This window comes from Scomber japonicus, chromosome 10 (assembly GCF_027409825.1).
Source record: "Scomber japonicus isolate fScoJap1 chromosome 10, fScoJap1.pri, whole genome shotgun sequence".
NCBI classification, from domain to species: domain Eukaryota; kingdom Metazoa; phylum Chordata; class Actinopteri; order Scombriformes; family Scombridae; genus Scomber; species Scomber japonicus.
The window spans coordinates 10,899,874-10,925,877 of record NC_070587.1 but is presented as its reverse complement, the minus strand read 5'-3'; the positions used below and the strand labels follow the sequence as shown (position 1 = coordinate 10,925,877).

The following is a 26,004-nucleotide window of genomic DNA, read 5'->3' as shown; positions in this document are numbered from 1 at the left end:
CACACACACACACACACACACACACACACACACACAGAGTGATGCTGCCTGCTCATCACAGCAGAAATCGCTCCCTACTGAGTGAAACGTTACATCACAGGAATTCCCAGGTTCAGAGGATATGTTTCTGTAAAGCCTGCAGCTCACTGCATGATGCATCGGCCAGTCATGGGTATAAACATGTCGTTTGCACACACACACACACACACACACACACACACACACACACACACACACACACACACACACACACACACACACACACACACACACACACACACACACACATATACACATATACACACACAGAAATGCTTTCACTCATCACTCATGCACACACAGTTTATCACTTGGTCTGATGCAGTCATTATTCATTTGTGTGACTCGGTGTTCTTACAGCGTCCTTTGACATTATTTCTTAACTGGACACGGTGGAAAAAAAATCCATCACAATATCGGCTGAAGGGAAACACTTAAGTGAAATCCTGTTTTAAGCTCACCCGAGAGTGAATTAGACTCCAACCAGGCAGCTCTGGGCAACAGTTTGACATGTGTGGCTCTGAATAAGAATGAGAGACTCAGAAATGTGCAGTAAAGCGTTCTGCTGTGTGACTTTTATCTGTTTTCACTAAAAGTCCTGTTTCTACATGTAGACCAGAGCAGAAACTGTTAGTCGATGAATTGATTAACCAGTAGAAAGAGAAAAGTAGTGAGCAACAATTTCAACCCATTGTTCATTAGTTCATAAGTATTTTGTGTCATAAATATAAATATCAAACATTCCCAAATTCTAGCTTCTTGATTGTGAGGATTTGCTGATTATATTTATCTTATTTCATAGTAAACTGAGTATTGAGCTTTAGGAAACTGTCATTTTATAGATTAAACTGTTTAATGCTGAATTAATGAGTCAATTGACAGATATCCAATTACTAAATTTGTTGATAATTGGTTATTGTTAAGAAATAAAGTGTTTCCAGCTTCTCAAATGTGAAGATTTGCTGATTGTCTTGGCGTTGTATCATTGTGAATTGAATGTTTTTGAATTTTCGGTTACAAAACAGTGAAAAAAAGCTGTGAGAAATTGTGATGGGCATTTTTCATTATGTTCTGAAACAGAATAGACTGAATTGCTTACTGAAAAAATAATGATGAAAATAATGAATTGGCTGATTGGTAGTTGTGGGGATGTTTTATTTTGTTTTGGCTCTTAGGTTGCAACTCTGCATGTGACTGTTTTCTTGCCTGTATCCCAGTCCCAGTTTTCCATTCCTCATGGGGGGCCAGCTCTCTAGTTTTCTCTCAGATGGCTTTCATGCCAGACAGAATGAACCTGGCTGATGTGTTTGTGTGTGGGTGCAGGAGTGGGAGGTGTTTTAGCTGAATGGGTACGCAGTGTTTTCTGGCTCACAGTAGCAAAACCACAGTTCTCACAGTTTGATCAATGAGCGACTCTGCCGCTGCTGTGTGTTTAATTGTGGCCATGGGCAAACAAGAGCAATGTGTTGTTCTTGTTTAGTTGTCGTGCCTCTTGCGCTAAAGTACCTTATCATCATCATCCTCTTTTAGAAGTCATTCAGTGTCTTTGCCTCGAGTCAGTGTCGAATGTGAATAATGGGAGCGTAAGATTTCCGTTATAAAGTCACCTGTGTTATGAATTCGAAGCACATGTTGGTTGTTATATGAATATTTTTAGTCCAACTCTGTTGTTTTCAGATGTGAAATCTTTACTTGGTTGTTGTTTTCATTCCATTTTTTATATTTTCACCTGATACGACAGTGTGTGTTCTACTGTTAGATGTAAAAAACATAATTTATATTGTATGTTGCTAGACCATTCATTCATTCATTCATTCATTCGTTCGTTCACTATATTTTTTGATTTGATTTTTTTATTAACGTGTCATGCACCAGAAGTGCCCAGCCCAAATGGGCTTACAAGACACCAAAACAAAAGAAGAAAGGAACAAATAATAACAAATGAAAACCAGATAACAGACATTAGAGCAATTAAACAGACTGTCCTGACTCTTTTCCCATACATACATCCCATACATATTTAACAAACTTAAAGACATTAGAGTTAAACAGCCAGTCCATTCTGTCATCATCAGAGCACCAGAGCATTTCTGGGTTTTTAACACTATACCTGATTATCCTGTTCAGGGTGAAGGGGGGCTGCCTATTCCAGCATGCACTGCGTAAGAGACAGGGTAAACCTTTGAGATGTTTTTCTTCCGTCACATAATATACAAAGAGATATTTTGTTTAGACAATTACTGGTATGATAAAAATGATTGTGCCGGGTACTGAGAATAATCAAGTGCGTGAAAGTGTGCTTTCCCTATCAGCTGTGTCATCGCGTCGACACGAGCCGCCCATCTGAAGTGTGACCGTCTGTAGAGAGGAAGTCAGGAGGGGGTTGGTGGGTCATGGGGTCTTTGTCTTCCTCCATCTTGGCGGCTGGCAATTTACCATTCATGGGACTGGAGTGAGCTGGAAATGTACGCAGGGTTGGGGGGTTGCCTCTTTTTTTAATCATTCTCAACACCCACCCACTCTCTCTCTCTCTACACACTCACACACACTCACACACATGTCCCTACCCCTTATTGCCTCCCTTCACGCCCCACTCTCCATTAAGCCCTGCCCCTAACCCCCTTACACCACCCCTCCCACCTGCTCTTGCTAAATAGTTACTGCTATAAAAGTGTGCATGGTCACGTGACTGTGTGTAATGGTTTCTGTGTCTTGACCAAGTTTGAAGCAATTTGAAGACGTCACCGTAGAGACAGGAAATTATAACAAACATTTCTCACTATTTTCTAACCCCCCCCCCCCCCCCCCCAAAAAAAAATTCTCAGATTGGTTTGTTGCAGCCCTGAATAGATGTTGAATCAAATAAAGTATCATCCATCAGACAAAACACTTTACAGGCCAATGTGTGAAACGATAAATCAAGAAGTAGTTTTTAATTACAATTTATAACACAAATATTGCACTATGAGGATATCATCACAGTACGACTTCACCAAGAGTTGTTGAATAATAAATTTAAATGGTCTCTCAGTGCTAACTATTGACTCAGCATGGCCCTCTTAACTACTATATTCATATTTTTTTCATGACATTAATTAGAACAGCTAGTAATCGACTTCATAAGAAATGTATCAACAACTCTACTTAGTTATTTTCAGTGCAGTTAAAAATAAATGAATGAAAGGCGGAAGTGGGAAAAAAGGAACAAAAAAGGAAAGTATTGATGGATTAATAATAACTGTATTATTCCCTCCAGTTAAAACACGAACACAAGGCGTTCTTGGAGCTACGGGCATTTATTGCATCCATACCATCAATATGCCGTGAGAACTCAATGAATACAAAATACAAAATTATAAATTTACACACATAAATCCTCACTATTAAATAGATATGTCACAAAACAAAATAAATCTTACATAATTCTTTTAACTAAAAGACAAAGCTACTTAACTAATGAATATTTAGCATTGAAACTTTGGTAAGGTAACATGCAGTTATCACGTGAACTCAAATAATTACAAACATATACAAATATACAAATAGACTTGCATACCTCATTGACCGCGTGAACTAAAAGTCTTCATTCAGCTTCATACACTAAGCAACCCTTCAATGACCATCCTCTCTGCCAAACCAAACTTTTTTCACCTGTGGTCCTGCTCAGTGCTCAACCAACCAAAACAGTCCCACCCACAACAACACAAATGTTCCGCTATTAAAATATTACACAGCTCTTTATATGTTGTATGTGTATATTCATGTTAATAAGCATTTGACCTCAATATAATAAACCAAAAGTAGAATTGTCACCTTTCTGAAAATGTCAGGAAAACAGAAACTGTATAGGCTTCTTAATGTAGAATTTATGTCAGAGCTGTTGTATCGGATTGCATCAGATTGTGAAGGTATACCTAAAGAAGTGGCTGGTGAGTGTATATGCTCTGTGTGATTTTGTATTCATGTGTTAAGGTTATTTATGTATGAGTGTACGAGTACAGACGGAGAGAAGAACAGGTGTTCAGGTCTAGTTGGGAGTAGAGAAGTTTCATAACCTCTCTAGTGTTATGAAAGAGTCACTGCAGCAGCGTTAAGGAGATGAGGAGAGGGAGAAGCTGTTGACACTGACAGTCACTCAGTGTATTATTATTTCTACTTTGTCGTGTCAGCTTTCCTGCGTGCAGAAATATTCTGTATGCTAATGCAGAGGGTCAATTACAGGCAATGCTAAATGTATTATTCATCTTTGTAAGGGGGAGGGGAGGGGAGGGGGTGTTTGTGGTGTGTATGTGTGTAATCAGAATGGCAGCATTACTGTGGTGGGGGTGGAGGGAATAGAGCGCTGATGTAACCAAGGGGTCCCTCCAACTGCGAATGTTAGGCAAATAGCTAACCAAACATCCCACGGCTCGGTGGTTTGATGAATGTGTAAGTGTGTTGATGAGTCTGTGCGTGGCCATGCTTGTGTGTGTGTGTGTGTGTGTGTGTGTGTGTGTGTGTGTGTGTGTGTGTGTGTGTGTGTGTGTGTGTGTGTGTGTGTGTGAGTGAGAGTGAGAGAAATAGCATTGCAGTCATCAATAAGCTGTGAACCCTGCAAAAGCTGCTGCTGCTGCTGCTGAGTCTTTGTGTGTGTTGTCTTGTTGGGGCTCAGGTGCAGAAGAGGCACGTGAAGCGTTGTCTTAATTAGAGATAACAAGAATGGATTGAAAGAAACGAAGCTCCAACAGAAAAAGGGAGGATCAATACTTAAGGGGAGGGTCATGAGGAAAATATAGGACAAACAAAGAAAGCTAAATTATTCATCTCTGTTTCTTTGTTTTAATTTCACCCACTCATGTTGGCGAATATAAATTCAATTTGAAGTTTTGAGGTCACCTTTAAAAGTGTGATAACTTGCATAATTTTGCCTTAAATCTTAATATTTTCATTTTTTCTACACTTAACGGTTGCCTAGATAACTGTGGGTGGATACTCAATGACCACACATGCAAACTGTAATCAGTGCTGAACCTGCCAGACAGACACTGTGATTATCTGACAATAAAAATGACTAGCATCTTATTTGAGCTGACAAAAGGAATCAATGTCTCTGTTAAAGCTTGCAAACCCACATGAAAGTAAGATATCCTGTTAGAAGTGAACTTTTTTTTACATTTTTTGTTATTTTTACAAGTTTAATGCCCTTGTACAGAGCAGCAAACAAGGAGGCTGGTTTTGGAAACATTTTCATCTTAATGATATCCATGTTCTTCATCATCATTAACACATAAAAGGGCTCCTGAATTATTTAACAACACTATTATCTTATTAACTTCGCTTCTGAGAAATCTTTTGTTTTTCCCATCAGCCTCGTATGGCAGGTAGCTCTAAATACTACAAGACCCATGAGCCTCATCCATGGCTGTAGTCAGAGGCGAAGATGAGCGCTGTAGCAAAAGAGCATGATGTACCTTTGATTTTTTTAGCAAAGAGCCTTGTATTTTCTAACACAGTCAAGTTTCATTTCCATCCAAGCATTTCAGTAGAAATGTTGAGAAATTTCTAACTGCCTGAAAACTGCGAAGATAACTAAATAGTTTCACATCTAAAAACCTGGATGGCCAAAGTGTCTCCTCCCACTTTTTCCTTTTGTAAATATTAATTTGAAAGTTTACTCAATGATCTCCAACACAGAAAGTGTCTTGGACAGTTTAACAATAATCTGTCATTCACTTGAAGGACAGATAAGTGCATCAGAATGCCTTTCAGCTGATGGCATTTTCATGTTTACCTCTCAGCTTTGCGGATGTCTGACTTTGAGTGGAGTTTGTGACTTTGGGCATTTGATCTCTAAAATGTGTGTAGGCGTCCAGCCGCGTTGGACCGTGAAAGGTGCTGATGCTGTGCTGTTATTAGTGTGTGTCGTGGCACTGTGTATGTGTGTGCCACTTGTACGTACATGTGCATGCAGCCTTACATACATCCACATGGATATGATTTAACTCTCTCTCACGTCCCATTCTGAGATAATTTATCATCCTCCCCTGTCTCCCTCCCTGCTTCCTGACATTGCTGCAACCCAACTCCATTCTTCTCCTCCTTTTTCCACCTCTATCTCTGTCTCTCCTCCTCTGTTCCCAGGTCTGTAATTTATTGCAGGGAGGCGTGATCTGATTTACTGTGAACTTAATGAGAAAACACAGAGAGGGGAGTGTGTGTGTGTGTGTGTGTGTGTGTGTGTGTGAGAGAGAGAGAGAGACTGAGAGAAAAAGAAAGAGAGGTTGAGAGACAAATAGTTAAGGATAGAAAGAAAGATAAACTGAAGAGGAGAGAAGGAAGGCGATGTGTGGATGCCCTTCATGCACCCTTGAGTGTTGGTGGGTGGATTGAGTAAGTGCAGGAGATAGGGAGAGATGGAGTGTTAGTGTATGTGTGTGCTTGGGGGAGGAAGGCAATTGAAAGAAAAAGAAAAGGTCTCCTCTCCTTTCCCATCTCCTACTTTCTTCTTCTTCTTCTTCTTCCTCTTCTTCTTCCTCTCTTGCCTCAAGCACGGCTCATCTCTCTGATCAGTGTGTAGTCTGATCACACACATATGCACACGCTCAAGCTCATAGCTTTAGCGATCACATTGGGGAGTTGTATTTGTGAGTTTGTGTGTCTGTGAGCTAATGCTGTGCTCACAAACACTATATTACTAAGCATGTTTGCCAAGTGGCTCTGCGTTAGTACAGCTGTGAGGGAGCAAGTGCATGTGTGTGTCACAGAGTTTGTGGTGTGTGTCAGGAAGGTGGATACCGAGTAATTTTACAGAGGTGAACAGGGTTAATTTAGAAGAATAAATATTAGCACGGATGTTAGCAGTGACACTGTGTAAATGTGTGTGTTTATTAGCAGTGTGTTTAAGAGATGTGTCACACTTCAGAGGCCCTGCAGGGCTTCTACATACATGTCTGAGAACTGAAATGGCATCATGTGAAGATTACGGATAGGCTCACACTTTTCTGTCACAAAACAATAACCACATGCCCTTATGTAGATTGAAGCAGTTTTTGGTTGCTGCAGTAATTCATCCTCTCATATTGCCCATGAAGAGATCCCTATCTCGCACAATTGCAGTGTTGGAGATGAAGGACAAAATCCACCGTCCATCCTCACAAAAAGATTTGATGCAGTTAGCAGAGTTAGCCAGATCTAGGAGGTATCTTCCAAAGTTGCACCCTTTTATGCAAAAAAATACCCTATTGTACCATGATTTTTTACCATAATTTTGAAAACCACCCATTTGGTTGGTCTAACTTAGATTGATGGCTCAAAATTACTGTAGCTGAATTTAACTGTGGACCTGGCCATCTCTTTTGTTGGGATTGTGTTTGGACAGGACCTCTTCAAGGCCACAGTGAACAAGAAGAACAATTGACCAAAAAATGTTTCATGTGTACATGTGAATGTTGCTTTAAGGATAGCTATAGCCATGCTAACAGCTCCATGAGGCTGTACTGCTTTGAGCTAATGCTAACATATGTTCAAATGTTCACAATGACCATAATAACCATGCTGATGTTCAGCAGGCATTGAATCACTAGTTCCCCCCTTTTTTGCTCCATCATTCTTTCTATTTCTTCCAATCTTGTTATGTTCCTTTATTTTGCTTCCCGTCTCCACTACTTGTCTATTTACCCCTTTCTTCTGTCGAGCTGTCTCACTTGGTACGGAGGATTAGTGGAGACAAAGAGAGATCCAGGAGCCGGCTGTAGCTAAAGACAGTGACAGGAGGAAGACTGTTGTTCTCTCAGCAGGAAAAGATACTAATGCCTCTTTAAAGCCCATTGTCTCTTATAGATTACTCCTTTTCCTCTGTCACGCTGAATAAAAATCAATCGAAAATATGGTTTACTGTCAAGAGATTAACCATTTAACAAAATTTACCACTGTACAAAATATGATGGAGTTTCTGGATAAATGTGAGGACGCATATTGATCCATGTAAGGGCACAAAGTAAAGTTTACAAAAAACATGAACTCATCAGCTGAGCATATAAAGAAAACAGGGCACGACTGCTTTGTCCCAAGTGTATGGGGCTACATAAGTCTGTCTCTCGGTCTCGATTAACCCTGTCTCTCTATTAACCTTGTTTACACAGCGTGGAGTTCACTTACGGTCCACATGTTGTCACAGATACAGATCTGCATGTTCTCCTTAGTGCCCAAAACATCCTGAGCCACTGCATAATTCAGGAGTCAACTCTATTTGGCCTGTATGTTGCGTGTTATAGAACTGGCATCATAATGGACTCAAGACTGCTAAAAACTGCTTCTGAACAAGACTGAGCAGGAATATGAGCTTGTTTTGTCTGTTATTTGCTCTGTTAGGATCAGTATTTCTTGTTTAAGAGCGTCAGTATTCCCTGTGCAATAAGAGGACAGATCCCAGTGAGCACGCTGGTGGAATTGCATGTCTGATAAGTGATTGGAGAGTGAATGAATTACAGCCTGGAGACCTTTAATGAGGCCTCAGTGGGAGGGATGGTGAGGCAGGGATTCGGGGGGCGGTGGTGGGCAGGTGAGAGCAGCTGCATCTTTCCCCAAAGAGAAAAAAAACCTCCTCCCCCGCTCTCTCTTCTCTCCTTCACTCCTTTTCACATCTTTATGTCTCTTTTCCACCTTTCCATCTTTCTGCATCCTCCCACCCCCCCCTGTTTTTGCCCATGCACTTATCCTTTCTCCTCTTTGGCTCTCTCTTTCCCTCAGCACTCCCCCATCCTCATTACGGACCCCTGACACAGCACATGTTCAGTCCTTTGTGTAGCGGTGCCCTTTTATTATCGGGTTAAATGGCAAATCCATATATGGAGCAGAAGTCCATTTGATGACTGCAGTGCCGGTGTGCAGATGTGCATAGATGTATGGATGTGTAGATTAATTTCAGAGCTATATATGTATTTTCTGTGAATGTGCTTATGTTTGTGTGCTTAGGGATGTTGAGTGTATCAAGAAAAGTCATTGAAAGCAACTAGATTGGCCCATGTGAAAGCAATGAAAAGCCTGCTAACTTAACACTTGTGCCAATTTGCGCACACTCACATAAACATTACTGCTGCCAATGGAGCCTTTTTGTGCTCTTTTTCATCACAGTGCCACAGCGGTGCCTGGCGACACAGACCGTGAGAGGAATTTTAGACCACATGGAAAGTTGAGTTTGTGTGTGTGTTTGTGTATGATTCACCTCAGGAGATCCAATTGGGTTGCCACAGCAGATGTCATTGCCCAGAGCAACTTGCAACAAAATGCTTTAAAAGGGGGATGAAGTTTGATGTGAGTGACAGCCAGACGGACTCAGTGCACTCGCTACCTCTCATTGCTTCAGTTGGTTTTGAAGACCCACTTAATAAAGTCTTTAAAGTGCAACATTTTCCCAGCTGGTTATATATGTGTGTGTGTGTGTGTGTGTGTGTGTGTGTGTGTGTGTGTGTGTATTGAGCTAACTGAATTTAAATGGGATAGAAAATGAACGAGGGATGTGATTTTACTATGTTCTAAGTTGGCTATGAAATCTTGTAAGCTGAAGTGGAGTATGTTTGGATCCACCTCCGAAATCTCCTCTAGGCCTGATTGACAGCTGCATGCCAGCTCGCCAGACAGATGTTGGAGCGGCGGGGGAGCTGAGAAAACTCTCTTCCAGTACAGTGGAGGATAAGCAGGATATTTAAAAAAAGCGGTGAACTGAGAATGAGGGTAACAGACACCAAGTGAAACAGAAAATTAAATGAAAAGAAATATGGGTGCTTTTTGATTCGATGCCGTTTCATCCACACATCTGGCTCTGCACAAACACCCTTACTAAGCACCAGATGTCAGATAAATATGTATTAAATGAGATAAGTCACTTGTACCACCATAAATCTGTTACTTTAAGGTCTTGAATATTGTGATGATGAAGTGATAATCGATTACATTTTATGAATATAATTGCCTCTGTTTCTATTTACCCACATTCTTTCTTTCTGTCGTTGATTTTTCTTGTTAATGAAATCCTCAGCCTTGCTTTACAACCCGCCTCCCTCTGATCATCTTGTATGTTGAAAGTTTGCATCGTTTAATCTGCAGGGAGATGGATCACATGCAAACAGCACATTAGCATTAGCCTGTGTGTGTCTATGTTTCTGTCATTTTTGTGTTTGTTTATATATCAGAGTGAAGCTACAAAGACATCTCTCACAGCTATGCATTTATACATATATTGTACTCATGTTAACAGGAAGAAGGGGGGTATTCCTCAGGGGGTAGGTCTCTCTATATTTGTGTGTGCATCAGTGTGGGGGATGGGGTCGTACTGAAGAGCGTGAGCAAGAGGCTGAGTTTGCGTCTTTGTCTGTCAAATAAATTATTTAAATCCCATAACAATTAAAGCTGAAATCTGTTATCGGCGTCCTCCATTAGAGGCCCGTGTGTCTGCCTTGCTGCCTCAGTATGCTCCTCGCTTGCTCCCCCCCGTCTGAGCTCAGCATGGGGCCAGATAAAGATCACAAGCTCTGAATCTTAAACACACAACCCAGCAGAACAAAGGCTAAGAGCACGCCTGTGACCCAGGGACTCAAATACACACACACCAAACGTCTTCATCACAGGAGCGTATGAATATTTTGACGTTGGTTCTTTTTGATGCAAAATTTTGATAAAATGTTTCCCGAGAGCTACGCTTGTTTAATTTGTACGACGGAGGTTAGATGTCAGTCTGAGGTGATCTGAGGTGTTGGAGGGTGTGAAATGTGTAGAACGGGGATTGCCTGTCTTACGAATATGGTAGATATTTTTTTCAGGGAGGAGTGCATGATGGGATATCTGTTAGAGCTCTGTATTCACACCTTGTTCCCTGCTCTCTTCAGTGTTCACAGCCTCTCTTCCTTTCTCTCTCATTATTCCCCCCATGGCAGTCGTTCCCCCTCTCTTTCCATTTTACCTTGCTCTTTCTCCTCTTCCCCTGCATTTTTATTATTACCATAGCAAACTGCCCATTAGTCTTAGAAAGGAGCCTCCTTCCTCTACGTGCCTGTGTGAGCTGATGTCAGGGGTTTCATTCAATCCATAAACTGTATATCATTTCTCACCATTAGAAACTGATTTTTCGTTACTTTCAACACTGCAGTTGGTCCTCTTGTCAAGATGTCACTTTCTTTAAACTGGCAGATATAGAAATGAACAAATGAAATTATGTTAATACTTAGATGGTTAAAATAGACATATAATTATACACAAATGTTATTTAAATAACTTGATATTTACCTACAAGAGGGTGACAAAATAACATAAACACTTTCAAAATGAAAAGTACCTGCTTCAAACCTAAAACGATGACCATTAGTTTGGATGCCAGTGAACATGCAACCTATTAGAGCCACCTATTTTATATATATTTACATAGTCTGAGCTCTTTGCAGTGTTGTTAGTCATCTTATAATACAACACATGCCAAATGTTGAACTATCAAACATAGCTGTAAAATAATGTGACAAACATTTAGCATATAGACAAATCTCCTACATCCCAAACCTGCATGCTTTGTACCGCACAGCTCTCCATGTTATCTATGCACTCTTGTAACTAATCAGCTTCTGTGAAAAAAAAAGTTCTCAGTTTAATGTGTTCTGAAAAAGGTACTATAAATTTCGCATCAAAGGGAGACAGCTGAGGTTGTTTGGACACCTGGTTAGGATGCCTCCTGGATGCCTCCCTCTGGAGGTGTTGTAGGCACATCCAATTGGGAGGAGACCCTGGGGCAGACCGTGCTGGAAGAACTGCATAACATTTCTGGCCTATGGGAACACCTTGGGATCCTCCAGGTGGAGCTGCAAGGTGTTGCCAGGGTTTCCTCACTTACCCTGATCCCACTATGACAGGGTCACAGATAAATGGCGGATAATGGATGGATGGATTCCAGTTTGAGTAAAAAACTCCCTGCCCCACTGTTCTAGAAAATAAAACTTAACATTTGTGACGCATGTTTAAAGATTGACATCTTTAGTAGTGACGGGTGGACATAGGATAGACAGTCATCTCTTAAGGATGACCATCTTTTATCCCAAGTCCCAATGAAATTACACTCACCATTCCTGTTGAAACAGGATGTTGGGATGGGACATAGTGCAAGGTCATGATTAGTGGCATAGATCATTCGCAAGTGCGAACTGATAAGATATTAGAATTTTCACCCACTAGTGCAATATGTCGTCGCCATTTATGATATTCTGTTTTATAGGAAGTAGAAGTTACGTGAGGTCATTTCATGGAGACTTTCATTGATTCAGTGTTATAATCTCTATTGTCATACTAAATGTGTAATTTATTCAAAATGATTTTTCACCAAATAATTTGCATTGTCAAAGGTATTATTTTCCATCCTTGATCACTGTGCCTTCAAACAGTTAATGTGACATTGAAAAATCTGCTTGTTTCTTGTTTGGATGTTGATAGGAAATTGGAGTTGATTGATAGTTCTCTGGTTCAGTGTGGCAAGTGGTCTGTTCAAATAGCGCACAATATTGCAGTTGCATATTTTTGTGTTGAATCCTGACTGATAAACACTCTGCCTGTCTCAGCTGGTGCAAAGTTGGCTTCATTTGTTCTCAGCATTTGCATTGTGTGTCTGAGTGTTTGTGTGTATCTGAGCCTCAGGTTAGTGTTGACTCTAAAGAAATAAAAAGCACACGCCTACACTTCCCCTATGTTTATACATGCGTGTGTGTGTTCAGGTCGCCTATTTGTGATTTAAGAGGCTAAAACCTAACATACAATAAAAACTTTATTATATTATGTTTTGAAATAGGCTTAAGAGAGAACAAACCCCTATTCATATGTCGCATTCCTTGTGTGTGTGTGCGCACATACACACTATACCTCATACATCTCTGTCTCAGATTGGGCCTGCAGTGTGTATCTCCGCTGGGATTCTTGGGTCCAGCTCAGCTAAGAAAGCACGGGCAGACTGATTTCCTCTTATTTATGCCACTCGTTCTCCTCCTTACTCTCTCAATTTATTTCCTGCCTCTTTCCTATTCTGTCTGTGCTGCTTCTTTTACTTGTTATTGACCTTCACTTGTCCTTCACTCCACTGATAGACACACACCTCACAGACATTTTGCTAGAAGGCTGGATTTGTAAAATTGTGTTTGTGTGAGTTTGCGTGCTGGAAATAGCCATGTCCCTGTACGATGATCATAATTAGCTGAGCTGATGCTCCGAGGCTCTGTGCTGCCAAGACTGAATACAATCATTCTATAAAATACAAGGATGCTTGTAAAACTGAGTGACATTTGAATGAAAATCACAAATTTTCTAACTTTTCTTCTCTTTTTGTACTGTCTTCTCTGTTCCCAGTGATCTGCTGTCGTCAGGGTACGTGGAGAGGCATTTGTCAGAGAAAGGGAAGACTGTCGTCACCAATGTAAGATTCTGCAAATCATCCTGATTCTCACTCACACTATCAGACTCTGTGCACTTGAAACCGTATTGTAATTATATTGCTTAGGTCTTGGCATCAAAGGGAAATTCCAGTTTATTTCAAACTGACGTATTTTCTATAGATGTGTCTACTCCATGTGACTCAACTGGTCATGCTGTAGAGATTCAGGGAAATGAGGACTCACACAAAACAACATATATCAGATCAAACTACAGGAGCCGCCTACAGCTTTCCAAAAATAAATGATGTGTACATGAATCACATTTTTTTTCTCTCTGCCTGAAAGTAAACGCAGAAAGTAGCTGCCTGTTAGGTCAACTTACCAGCTGACCTAACAGTTTGTTTAGGAGTGAGGCTGACTTTCGCTCTGGTTATACTTTTTTTCTCAGGAATCTCTAAAAGATAAGTGCAATGGGAACTCTGGCCCTGTTTGTTGTGTCATCCACTGTGTGGGAGGCAGTCACAGACGATCCCATAGAAAACCTCCAGGAAGCATCCGTTCTCTGCTCTTTAAAGGAGACGGAGTGGATAACCTGACATTTTCCGAACCAATCAGTTAGTCCCCATCGTTTAAGTCTTTGCTCTTGTAAAGCTTTGTGTCATTGTCCAAGTTTGTTTTCAAATGTGGAATTTGGCATGTTTTTGCCCGTTGTGACTCCTGGGGGGAAGAACACCCATTATGACCATCGACCACAACAACCATCTAGCCCCAGTGGGTGTTTTCTGCCCTCTGACCTCAGGGGTCATTTATGAGCCTATTATGGTTTGGTGCACCAGAATAAGGCAAAGATGACTGCATTCAACAACATAATTTTCAGTTTTACAAAAGAGAAGACTTTAAGGATGAGAACCAACTGCTTCGTTTGGTGAAATTTATCAAGTTAATTTGGTTATCACTTACTGGAGCTTTTCTACAGTAGAGTTTGGACCGTCTCCCACACAGTGGATGGGACTCCTCCTTAAACAGGCTGTGGGAACACCGACACACACGTTTGATACAACAACTGTATTTAAAAAAAAAAAAATTCAGTCCTGTATTTGTTATGCTGCCCCAAGTGGCAGAAAAGTCAATTAAAGCAGGGGTTTGCTGGTGCTTAATTTGCTTATTGAAATCCAATCACAATCCGGCCGATTTGAGATAACGAGAACCCTTATAAATGCCAAGTGTGAATACAAAGGCTGGTCAGATGTCATTATTCAGATTAGGGCTGGGCGATATATCGAGTATACTCGATGTATCGCGGCTTGTTCTCTGTGGGATGTAGAAAACGACTATATCGTGAATACTCGAGTATACATTCAATTTACACGCAGTTTGTTTTTAGTCGCGGCCCGTTGAACTACAGGTTTCTCTCACTCTCTCATCTCTCCGCACAGAGAGATAAAACAAGCGCACCTAGTTACGTACATCACATTCTGTTGTGCGTGCAACGTCATATGCCCGGTAGCATGTAGCAGCAGTAGCAGCGATCTCAGGTCGCGGGAGCAGCAGGTGATATGGACAAGTGGAGGAGGGAGATTAATTCCCAAAAAAACAATTCAGGATCCATCATCTGGCGGTGGTTTGGGTACAAGAGGGAGGACGTTAAACAACAAACCGTAATATGTAAAGTACGCCATAAAAACGTCACCACAAAAGCTGGTAGTACAGCAAAGTTATATCACCATTTGTGCTTGAAACTCTGCAAGAGCACATCTCCGGCCAGTGACATATTGAAGAAAGTGCCGAAGCAACCAGCACTGACGCAATTGAGTCTAGCGTCTTCTTTTTCCAGAACAGCAATACGACTAAAATAGTCAAAAACAGAAGGAGAAAACGTCCGCAGTAACACACCACACAGAGAAAGACATGGCCCCAGTGAGTGTGGTTAAAAGCCCGGTTTCAAAAAGATCATCGACACACTTGATCCAAGATATAATCTACCTAGCAGAGACAGCTCTACCTTTATATCCTAGTGGCATTATGCACAAAATGTGCACTTTACATTAGTGTTATTTTGATGTGTCATATTAGTTACATCATGCATAAAAGACACTTTATTTGTTTTGAAATGACATGTTTGTGCCACTGCTTGATAACTGTTTAATAAATACAGTTTTGATGAATTTGTTTAGTTGTGATTTACGCTTTTGGCATGAATGTTTAAAATCAGCATATATTAATGCAGTATGAACAATGTTTTAATGTAGAATCATCACACTGGCATAATTGTATGCATCAAAGTGTTAATTCAAGGCTAAGGCAAAATATCGAGATATATATCGTGTATCGTGACATGGCTTAAAAATATCGGGATATTAGTAAAAGGCCATATCGCCCAGCCCTAATTCAGATACAGATCACATTTGCCCTACTAACAGATGTTTTATGTCTTGTTAAATATCTGATTCCAAAAAATAGAGGGGCTGAATTGGCTCCCGTGAAGATTTGTTGTCTGCTGTGTATCAGTACAGCTATAATATCCTGTAGACCCTGCAGGTTCTGAGACTTTTATTGGTTAATCAATGTGTTCATTTGCACACTGAAACATCAAACCCCATCCAGCCATGCAGTCTTTGCTCAGCTTCGATTTCAGTGAAACTGTTTCTGCAGCCTAAAACATCAACTAATGTGAGATTAATATTGCAGTGATAATCCTCCAGAATCTGGACTTCCATTACAGGACACCCACTGAGGCGTTGTGTTACATCACATAAGTGGGGGGGATCATAATGGTCAGGATTTACTCAGCTAAGCAGCAGATTAGTGAGATATTAGATACTTTACAGAGAATGATCCAAATGATTACACCACATATTATATGACGTGGTCACTCATAATTATGGTACTTATTATGAAGTAGTCTGTCTACGAATTAATTAATTCACCTTGTAGATGAATGTCCAGAATGCCTGCAGTTTTCTACTGCCACAGTTTCCTTTTTAAATAGTGGAAAGAATAAGAGGCTCTTTACTAGTGATTACGGTTCCTGTTTGTAACTCTTCTCACTCTCTAGGTCAAAATGTCATCCTAATACTACTGCTGCTGTGCTTGGTTTATTTCAGAGTACTCACACAGGTAGTAGAGGTTGTACAAACTGTGAGATGAAGTAGCCATTAGAGCTTTCCTTTTACAGTTTAAGTTCAAATCTGAAGTCCTTGTTCAGCACAGAAGTCTATACTCATGTTTATGAGTCTTTATCATAAAAATGGACAGCATGTTTTTGTTGCTAAAATAAGCCGAACAGAGAGCAATAAGGAGAGATTTTCACCTAATTCAGAAATAAAAATTCAAAAAAATTGGCTCAAATATAGAGTGCCTTTTTGTGCTGGACAAAAATGTAGTCAGTTGCACTGAACTGTAGAGGGAATGCTGGAGCTCTATATTCAGTAAGAATAAAAGATTGGCTCTTATCTAATCTATCTATCACAAGTGGGCGATGTGGATAATTCCTCTATCACAGGACTGCCACATTGATATAGGTTGCTGTATAGTACATTTCCTATCTGCTATCCAGCAAATTAAATACCTAAAAATGTAAGGAATTTCATCACACTGATGTAGAAATTATAGAAATGTTTTCAGAAAGCAGTCCAGCTCATTGATTTGCAGCACTGCCCTCAATTTTGAAAGAGTAGGTACTGGTATAAACAGTACGGTAAAATATTTTGTCACAGTAAATAATAATATGCATCTACAGTGCTAAATACACTTTCTGTCTTATGAACAGTAAAGTATGATGAACGTTTGGATAATGTCCATATCTGTTTACATATCTCATTAACCTGCTTAAACTTTCACAGACATTAAGAGGGCAGAATGTCCTACTTGTTTACTGAATGTCTGACCTCGGCCTCTTCATTGTGCATTGTGTTGTCCATATTAGATGATTAATTACTCCTATATGGGTCTTAGGATATCACAGATCAGACCAATTTAGCAACACACACACACACACACACACACACACACACACACACACACACACACACAGACACACACACACACACACACACACACACACACACACACACACACACACACAGTGAGGATGTACCCACAGCGCAGGGTTTTGGGTGTTTCTTGCTTTGATGAGAAGTGGAGCAGAAGGTTCAGGGCGACAGGCGGAGGAGAGACGCTGGGATAGTAGAGCACAGCGCCACTTATAAATAGCTTCTCTCTCTCCCTCAACCTCTCAGTTTCTTCATTTCTCACTCACTCTACCTCTCTTTACCCAACCTCTTTCTTTTCATCTGTTGGGTTTATTAACTTCAGCCTCTTTTTTTCACCCCATTTTAGCATTTTTCTTTTTCCTCCTTATAGTACCAATGTTGCACTTATGTTTAGTTTTTTTGTGCCAGTTGTGGTCACCTTGGATGGGACAGTGTATAAAGAGAGAGACAGACAAAAACAGGGCTAGTATGACAAGCTTCTAGCTCATAGTTTGTTTCCTTTGTCCTCTAAGAATCAGTTTCAGAAATGATAGCTAAAAGTGACACAACTGGAAGACAGAGACAGAGCTGAGAACTGCAACACTTGAGAACCAAGAAGAAAACAAATCAAACTCAGCATGACTGATGCAATTTCACTTCCATAATTCAGTTTAATTCAATAATAACAATTTATACAGACAAGTTGCTCACAAACACGTACATTTGTATTACTACACAGGAATCACAATATCTCATTTTTGACTTTATTTTATTTAACAGCTGAAAGTGCAGAGAGACAAGAAAAACAAGAGCAGTTATGTGATGTGCAAATTAACCAGTAGGCTACCTGGGCGACCCATCTGTTTCCACATATCGTCTCAATTTGGGAACAGAGCCCTGTCATCACTGTATAGCTGCTAGGCAACCAGCTGAGACTCCAGGAAGTCACTGCATGCAGCCAGTAAGCAGAACATGACTACTCCAAAACTTGTCGTGTTCTTAGTACTGGTTGTTTACAGATTAAAACAATAAGGTATAAAATGAGTGAACTTTTGTGATGTTGGCAGACATATTTTTAAACTTTGGATAGAGCCAAGAGAGCTGTTTCTCTCTGCTTTCAGTCTTCATGCTAAATTAAACTAATCCCCTCCAGACTGTAACTTCATAGTTGACACAAAGACATGATAATGGTGTTGATTTTCTCATCCAAATCTCAGCAGGACTTAGCGCATTTCCCCAAATGTCAGACTACTCCTTTAAGGGAAATATTAATGCTACAGCACACAATGATATTTAGACAATAGTTTTCTTCTATCTTAATGGCAACAGTTTGGGGAACACAATGTCTCTGCATTCAAAACTAGGCAAATAAAGAAATGCTTTATTGAGTTTAGAGTGTAAGAACTGGACTGGCCTGCAAAGAGACATGACCTCAAACCCTGATTGTGAGTCAGGCCTTATCGCTCAACATTACTATTGCTCTTGTGGCTTAATGGGAGCAAATCCCTGCAGTCAGGTTCCAAAATCATGTGGAAAGTCTTCTCAGAGGAGTGACAGCTGTTACAGCAGCATGGTTTTGGAATGAGCTGTTCAGCATGTGGGTGTAATGTTCAGGTCGGTCCACACACTTTTAACAACAAGCATGTGCACCCTGACTCAATCCCATAAGACAGGAATGGATTGTGAAGGAGCCCATAGGGAGAGCTGGAGGTAGAAGTGGACGTAGCGGTGCGTTTCTGTGCACAGCATCAGACTGTAGAGCAGAAATTGATCCTCTCATAAAAGCTGTGTTTCCTCAGGGAGACCGGCTTCCTGCTTAATGGCTGTTAGGCAGCAAGAAATGGACCAGGAAGAGATGGAGATGCAGAGCACTTAGACACTTAGACATCATGCACGTCTATAGAAAATAAATGCATGTTTACGCTAGCAGTGAGAGGAAGAGAAGCCCATATAGATAGAGGGTGTAAAGAGGGAATGCATGGTTGATGGCGAGGAGTGACAGAGATGGATAGATAGTGACCAATGTGGTTGCTTCCTACCGCTGAGAAGTTAAGATGGAGAAGAGTGAAGGCACAGTTAACATAAAGCAAGTAGGAAGTAAATGGGTTAAGTGCTTAAGACCACACAAACATGCAGATACAGTACATGTCCGCACCGGTATAGATGTGTTGATTGATTCATATACTAATGGAATATGTAGCGTGGAAAATGTCACTCGCTGTTTGAGCGTGTGAGACATTTTAGGAGGCAACCATGTGTATGATCTTAATCTGTCTGCGTTTGTGTTTTTGCTCACAGGGAGGAGAGCACTGCTATTATCAGGGCAATGTCAGAGACATCTCTCACACCTTCGTGGCCCTCTCAACCTGTCACGGATTGCAGTAAGTTCAAATAATATGTGTGTGTTTGTGTTCAGGTGCATCCTGTTTTTCAACCAACATGTCTGTCTCTGTGTGTCCAGGTCCTCGGTCTTGCTCCCATTTAGCCATTAGGACAATGTAATTATAGTTTTAGCCCACCTGTCTCTGTCTCTGCATTTTTCGTTACAGGGGTTATCATTCATACAGACAGGTGCTGCTCGGACATCTTCTGTTCTCTTTTCTTCTCTTCTCTTCTCATCCATTGTTATTTTTAGAGTTTGTGCTCTAAAGCAGTGTTCTATCAGAGAGACGGGTCAGAAACAAGGCTTGCTGGGAGGGATGCATGTACACTGTATGTGTGTGTTTATGTATGTGTGACTGTCTGTGTGTAGGTTTATGCAGAGAGGAGATGTCAGAGAGTTGCCGTCCCGTAGGGCAGACATATGATATGCTAATGATATGTTATTGTGGGCGGACAATGCAACATTTGCATAAAAAGGCATCTATGAATAATAAAATATAAAACATTACTACCGTTTGTTACCGTTTTCACAGATTTCCGGCCAAACCTCATAATTTCAACTCACTATATAATGAAACACAGTTGACTGCTTTATTCATTCATTAATCCTTACATTCATAGTGTGATTCATTATGCATGTGAGAGAGACCTTGAGGACTGCATGTTAATTCATGTTTTGTTGTCATGAGAGGACATTTTCACATTGAATAACAGGCATTCCTTTATGAAATACAGTATATGAGCTGTGTTGTAGGTTTTCATATTGATACAGGTGGATAGGTTACTAATAGAGGCTTTCTTTTGGTCTCACATTCAAGGTTTTCTGTGTTTTGACACTGTGTGGATGTGATTATAAAGAGGTCTACGCTTTATGAAGTCTGATACTATAAATGTAGAGTCTAAAACATCTTTAGCATCTGTGTATTGTTGACAGTACACTATTTCCTCTGATTATCCTTTCAGTTGTTTCTGAATACATTATTGATCGCTCTTGGTCCATTATGCTTTATTTAAAACTTGTTTCAACTCAATATATCTTCATTCAGCATAATGTCAGGCTGAATAAACCAAATAATCAGTGCATCAAAGTAAATTCAGCTAACTATCTTTAGGGGGTGAACATTGATACTTGCTGAATGAGCTAAATTAAGCTTAGGCTTTTAATAATGTCGGCATGGCATTATTCATTTTATGGGTTTGTGGCAACATGTTGGGAAATATGTCAGCACAAAGAATTATGTAACAGCAAGCATAAAAGAATGAAAAGTAGGGCATAAAATAATCAGATCCAAACAAGATAAATGTGTTGCACATACAGCACCACCTATATAGGACATAATAATAACACTAAACTGTAACTTTACTTACCGAGTCTAAATGTTAATGTAGCTGCTATCATGCTTGTAATTATAATAGTGTTAATCTTATAGTATATTGTATTACTTTAACAGAAATCTCAAAGTTTGGGTGTTTTCATTGCCGATCTTATTGATGTGGAAAGAAATACACAAGCTGGCATTATAAAGGAGGCAGATGCACTCCCAGAATGCATTTCACTACGTGTGTGTGGCAGTGATGGAGGCAGTTAAAGGAGTATATAGTGGTGTCGGGGTTAGACATTAAAGGAAGAGTATTTCACTTATGCTGAGTCAGGTATTCACCATAATATATACTGTATATCCTGTTCTCTCCTGTGTCTTCCTGTCTGTCTTATCTCTCGTTCTCTCTCTCTTACACACACACACAAGCACACACACACATTCTCTCTCACACACAGAAACTTTACACTGCAATGCAATAGGCTTTTAACTGTATACAGAGGGATGGTGCTCTTCGCTACATCCATCATGTGAGATAAGGATGGTTCAGGTTCCTGTTTAATAATAATTATTACCTTGAACAGAAATGCATATAATGTTAAGACAGTACAAAAAGGCTTCATGTGGGACACTCTAGATGTTTAAAACATACAAAACTCAACTGATCTGCTGAATCAGTGTGGCATCACGTTCATGTAGCAAAAAGGTTTTCTCGTTTCTGGGTTTGCTCCCACATTGTGTGGCACACTGAATAATACACAGTAGTGTTTCTCCCACTGACCCCGCCCTCGCGGCCCCTGTTTGGGTCATAGACTCTACATTGGGATGATGCCACACACTTTAAAAACATTTTTCTAGGCTTTAGGAAAGTTTTTTTTCAATCAAACATAAAACTGTGGCTTTAAAATTCATTACACAGAGAGTAATAATTGATCATATTTTAAATTTGACATCTCCTGTCAGCAGTTGCATAGTCTCTTTTGTAGTGGTGGTGTATGGGGAAAATGTTTTTTATAGCAAGTAGCAGCACCAAATCCTGTTCTATTAATGCATCCATGCTTCAAACCAGTGAGAGGAGCACAGAAGAAAAACACATTTCTCAAATTCGAAATAAGCAAAATTGTTCTAACGTGAATCAGAAAAAAGGGTTTCAATGCCTTTATTGGAAATTTCAACTTGTTATCATCATAGAATGATCAGAGTTTGCTTTGGGTTGTCTGTAAAATCCATCAGAGCCTCAATTTCAACAGTTAAAATGGCTAAAAACAAAACAAAACCAAAAAAAAACACAGCTACTTATATTCTACTCTATACTGATATAACAGTGGACACTGTCTCTGTATCCCTGTGTGTAATCTGCTGTAAGTGCAGTGTTGGACCAAGACAGCAAGTATGTCCTGAAGGTGAATTCTGTGTGTCAAAGACCAGAAAGGTATAAAAAAAGAGTTGGAAGAGAAAGACAGATTGTGTGTACATGCAGTGTTTAGCCTCCTGACTTCACAGTTTGACCTAACCAATCTTCTAAAAGCTTCAGATAAAATTAATTAGCCGATGATGTCCGCTCATGTGCACATGCGCGCATACAGACAAAGACGAGGAGACCTTCACCCAGCTGCTAAATGAGAAATTGATCTCCGACTTTTAAAAATGATTGCTTGTTTAAATCATGTGCATGTGTGTGTCATGGCCTCTTTTTCTCATAGCTGAATGTGATGAATGTATTTACAGATTTTATTTGTTACTTTCTGCAAAATGCACTCTTTTTTAAAGACGTCTGAGTCATTCCAACTCAGCAAGCCTACAGTGGTCAAGTAGTCTATACGATTGTTCCAGAGACAAAATCCTTAGGTGACCTTTAAGTTATGCTTTGTGAGGAGATTCCCTGATTTGATTGGATGACCTTTTGTTTCACATTATCCTCCACCCCTCCTAAGCCCTACATATGCCAAAAACAGGAGCAAGGACAGCAGCGTGTTCTGTCCAAAGTTGTAGGAGCATGTTACAGTTTTTATTCTGAGAAATGCTCTTTTAATATAATAACCCTGGGCAAGCACTGCAAGTGGCTAATCAATCACACTGATAGCTGAGGAGGAGTGAAATTCAGATGCATTATTCCAGTTGGTGATGAATAAAACAACAGGAACTGGTGTTGATATGTGCTCTCTCCCTCTCCTCTCCTCTCCCTACCTCTCTCTCTTTCAGTGGCATGTTTTTCGATGGCAATCACACCTACATGATTGAACCTGGAGGACAGGGCAGCAGCAACGTAAGTACTCTGCATAGCTACACACAAATCTATGTGGAGGCAGGAAATGACTCTTCTCAGGGGGAGTCATCAATTTGTTCTTCCATCTTTTCACATCCAGCTGCCTCTCAGTGCTGTCAGATTGTCAGCGGTCAGATTGTGTGCACAGCAGGTAATGAGTGAGAATAGTTGTGCTGGTGTTACATGATTCACACAGGGGTCAGTCATTGTCCTGAGAGGACCAAGAGACAAAGCAAGTATTAGTTACACTCGCTACTACAGATCGTCGCCATCGTGGCCTCAGGCACAGAGAGATTTGCTCGGTTACAAAGCTTGCAGACAGCAGAAAAGTCTACAGCCAATTAGATAATAACAATTACAGGCATTATGGTCAAAACGAAAGGATGGATCTGAGATTGTCTGAGACGACTTGAGCATGAGAGCGAGAGATACTGTGTGTGTGACTTCCTTTCTGCTCTAATTAAAACGTCCAGGAGAAGTGTGTGTCTGGTGTTAATCAGAAAGGGACGAAAGGAGACAAGATAAGAGAGGTCAGGGACTTGTGTTCATGTTTGTGTATGTTAATGTGTGTGTACTTGTGTGGAAATGTGTTTGTGCACTCATGGGTGTTGTTAGGACAGCCTGGCACATAGAGCTACTTAAGATTCATTCCCATATGACAGTTTTATTGCCAGTGGTGCTGAAGGTGCAGGCAGAAGAGAAAATAGAGGATGGATGGAGTAAAAGTGCAAATGAAAGGCTGAGGAGAAACATTTTTAACTGAAAAAGAAAGGTTGAGAATAAGGCAGGTATACAGAGGGAGGTGAAGCTCAGCTATAGACCAAAAAAATACAAATTACATTGTAGATAAAATAAGTCTGAAAAAGGGAGCAGACATTTGAAAGCAACAGACTATTCTGAAGGACTGAGAAAGAAAGAACAAAAACAGTGCTTCACCCCGCTGGCTTTATATCACATCTGTCACAGCTCTCTCTCTCTCTCTACTGCCTCCTTTTCTGGTCTCTTCATCTCTCCTCTGCCTCCGTCATTCCTCTCCAATGTTTTCTGGACGGGCTGAATTATTCAAGCGAAGAGAGAGAAAGAGAGAAAGAGAGAGAGCGAAAGAGAGAGAGAGAAAACTGCTGCAGCAGTACAGTATCTTGGTCACATTTTTTCATTCACTCTCATTCATGCCGACATAGTGACGTAAAACAGATATAAAAATCTCTATTAGATCCATTATTGTGATGGTTTAGTATTTACTCAAAACTTTTGACCCTATATACACAGGATTACAAAACATTGCTGTGTCAACATGAAAAGTACAGCAAGGCATCTATATGGTTCATTCATATCATGATATCATTTCAAAAGATGTGTGTTCAAAATTTTAAACAAATTGTGCTCAAAGTAGAAAATTAACCTTTTATACTACAAGCCAAATTTTAGCCTGATATAGGGCTATAGCAGATGTTTTTCACATGTGAATAACCAACCCAGTCTTTATGTACCATCCATGTTCAAACTAGAGTCAGCAGCAATGCGAGCAGCTCTATGACGCTGTAATGCTCATCGCAAAGTAAGGGCAATCAATTTGTTAGATGTCAGATCTCAACTGGGCACATAAAGATCTAAATTCTTACAGGGCATAAATATTAGATCATAAATCTCTGTAATGGAAACCTAGCACGGAAGTGAACATTTGGCACGTGGCTTGTTAGCAGTGTTCGCTTTGGCCTGGTTGCATGACAATGCCAGGGACAGTGCTGCCCTCAAGCCCAGCAGTGGCTGTCAGTCTGTCAGCACCGAACTCTGGATGTGTGCTCCCTGTGGGCGAGGGTCCACCATGACTGCCTGTACTTCTCTGTATCTTTGGGTTCTTCTCGGTGTATCTCTGTCTGCGGTGTCTGCAAGGCATCTTCACATTTTTGTCAGACTCACAGATGTCTGCTGCGAAGTCCTAAATGCTCTCATGCACTGTATACACACACACACACACACACACACACACACACACACACACACACACACACACACACACACACACACACACACACACAGAATATAGTACATATCATTTTAGAGGTTTCTCTCTTGTTATTGACTAACAGGTACATATCACGTTCTATCAATCAGTAACAGTACCACTGAATGCAGAAGCAGTGTGACCTGTAATGCACCACCAACGCTGGCTGTTATGATCTAGTTTAAAATGATAAAAAAAGAAAAAGAAAAGAAAAACGTGGCAGTAGGTGTGTGTGTGTGTGTGTGTGTGTGTGTGTGTGTGTGTGGCGGGTGGTTGAGATAGAGAGCCAGCATGGCTCCTGTCAGCCATATGGTAAATCCATCTGCCCTTCTTCCGCCAAGGCAGAAAAGTTATGCAGGACATTAGCAAAGTGTGTCCTGAACAAGCTCCTCTTGTCACCTTACGCAGCTAAATTGATCTGAAGTTTCTTCTTGTCAATAGAATGCTCACCAGTCAGTGCATCATCCATAAATAAAACAAGAAAAAGAAAAATGAAAGAAAAAGATAATCAATAAATACTATACATAAAAACAGCCCAAGTATACCCACATACGGTTACATCCTGACATTGCATAGCCCTATTGCAGTCAGTTGTAAACAGCGTTAATTAGCAGTATTGAGTGTAGTAATAGCTGTCGTATAGAAA

General features: G+C 40.4%; 1 protein-coding gene across 1 annotated transcript in view; it reads left to right on the top strand.

Moving 5' to 3' along the window:
• adam22 (ADAM metallopeptidase domain 22) overlaps positions 1–26,004 on the top strand; it is a 63,193-nt gene that overhangs the window by 5,771 nt on the left and 31,418 nt on the right. The window contains exons 4-6 of the mRNA XM_053327548.1: positions 13,390–13,456; positions 19,685–19,767; positions 23,290–23,353. Of these exons, the coding sequence (XP_053183523.1) occupies positions 13,390–13,456; positions 19,685–19,767; positions 23,290–23,353 (214 nt within the window). The remainder of the gene's footprint in view (positions 1–13,389; positions 13,457–19,684; positions 19,768–23,289; positions 23,354–26,004) is intronic.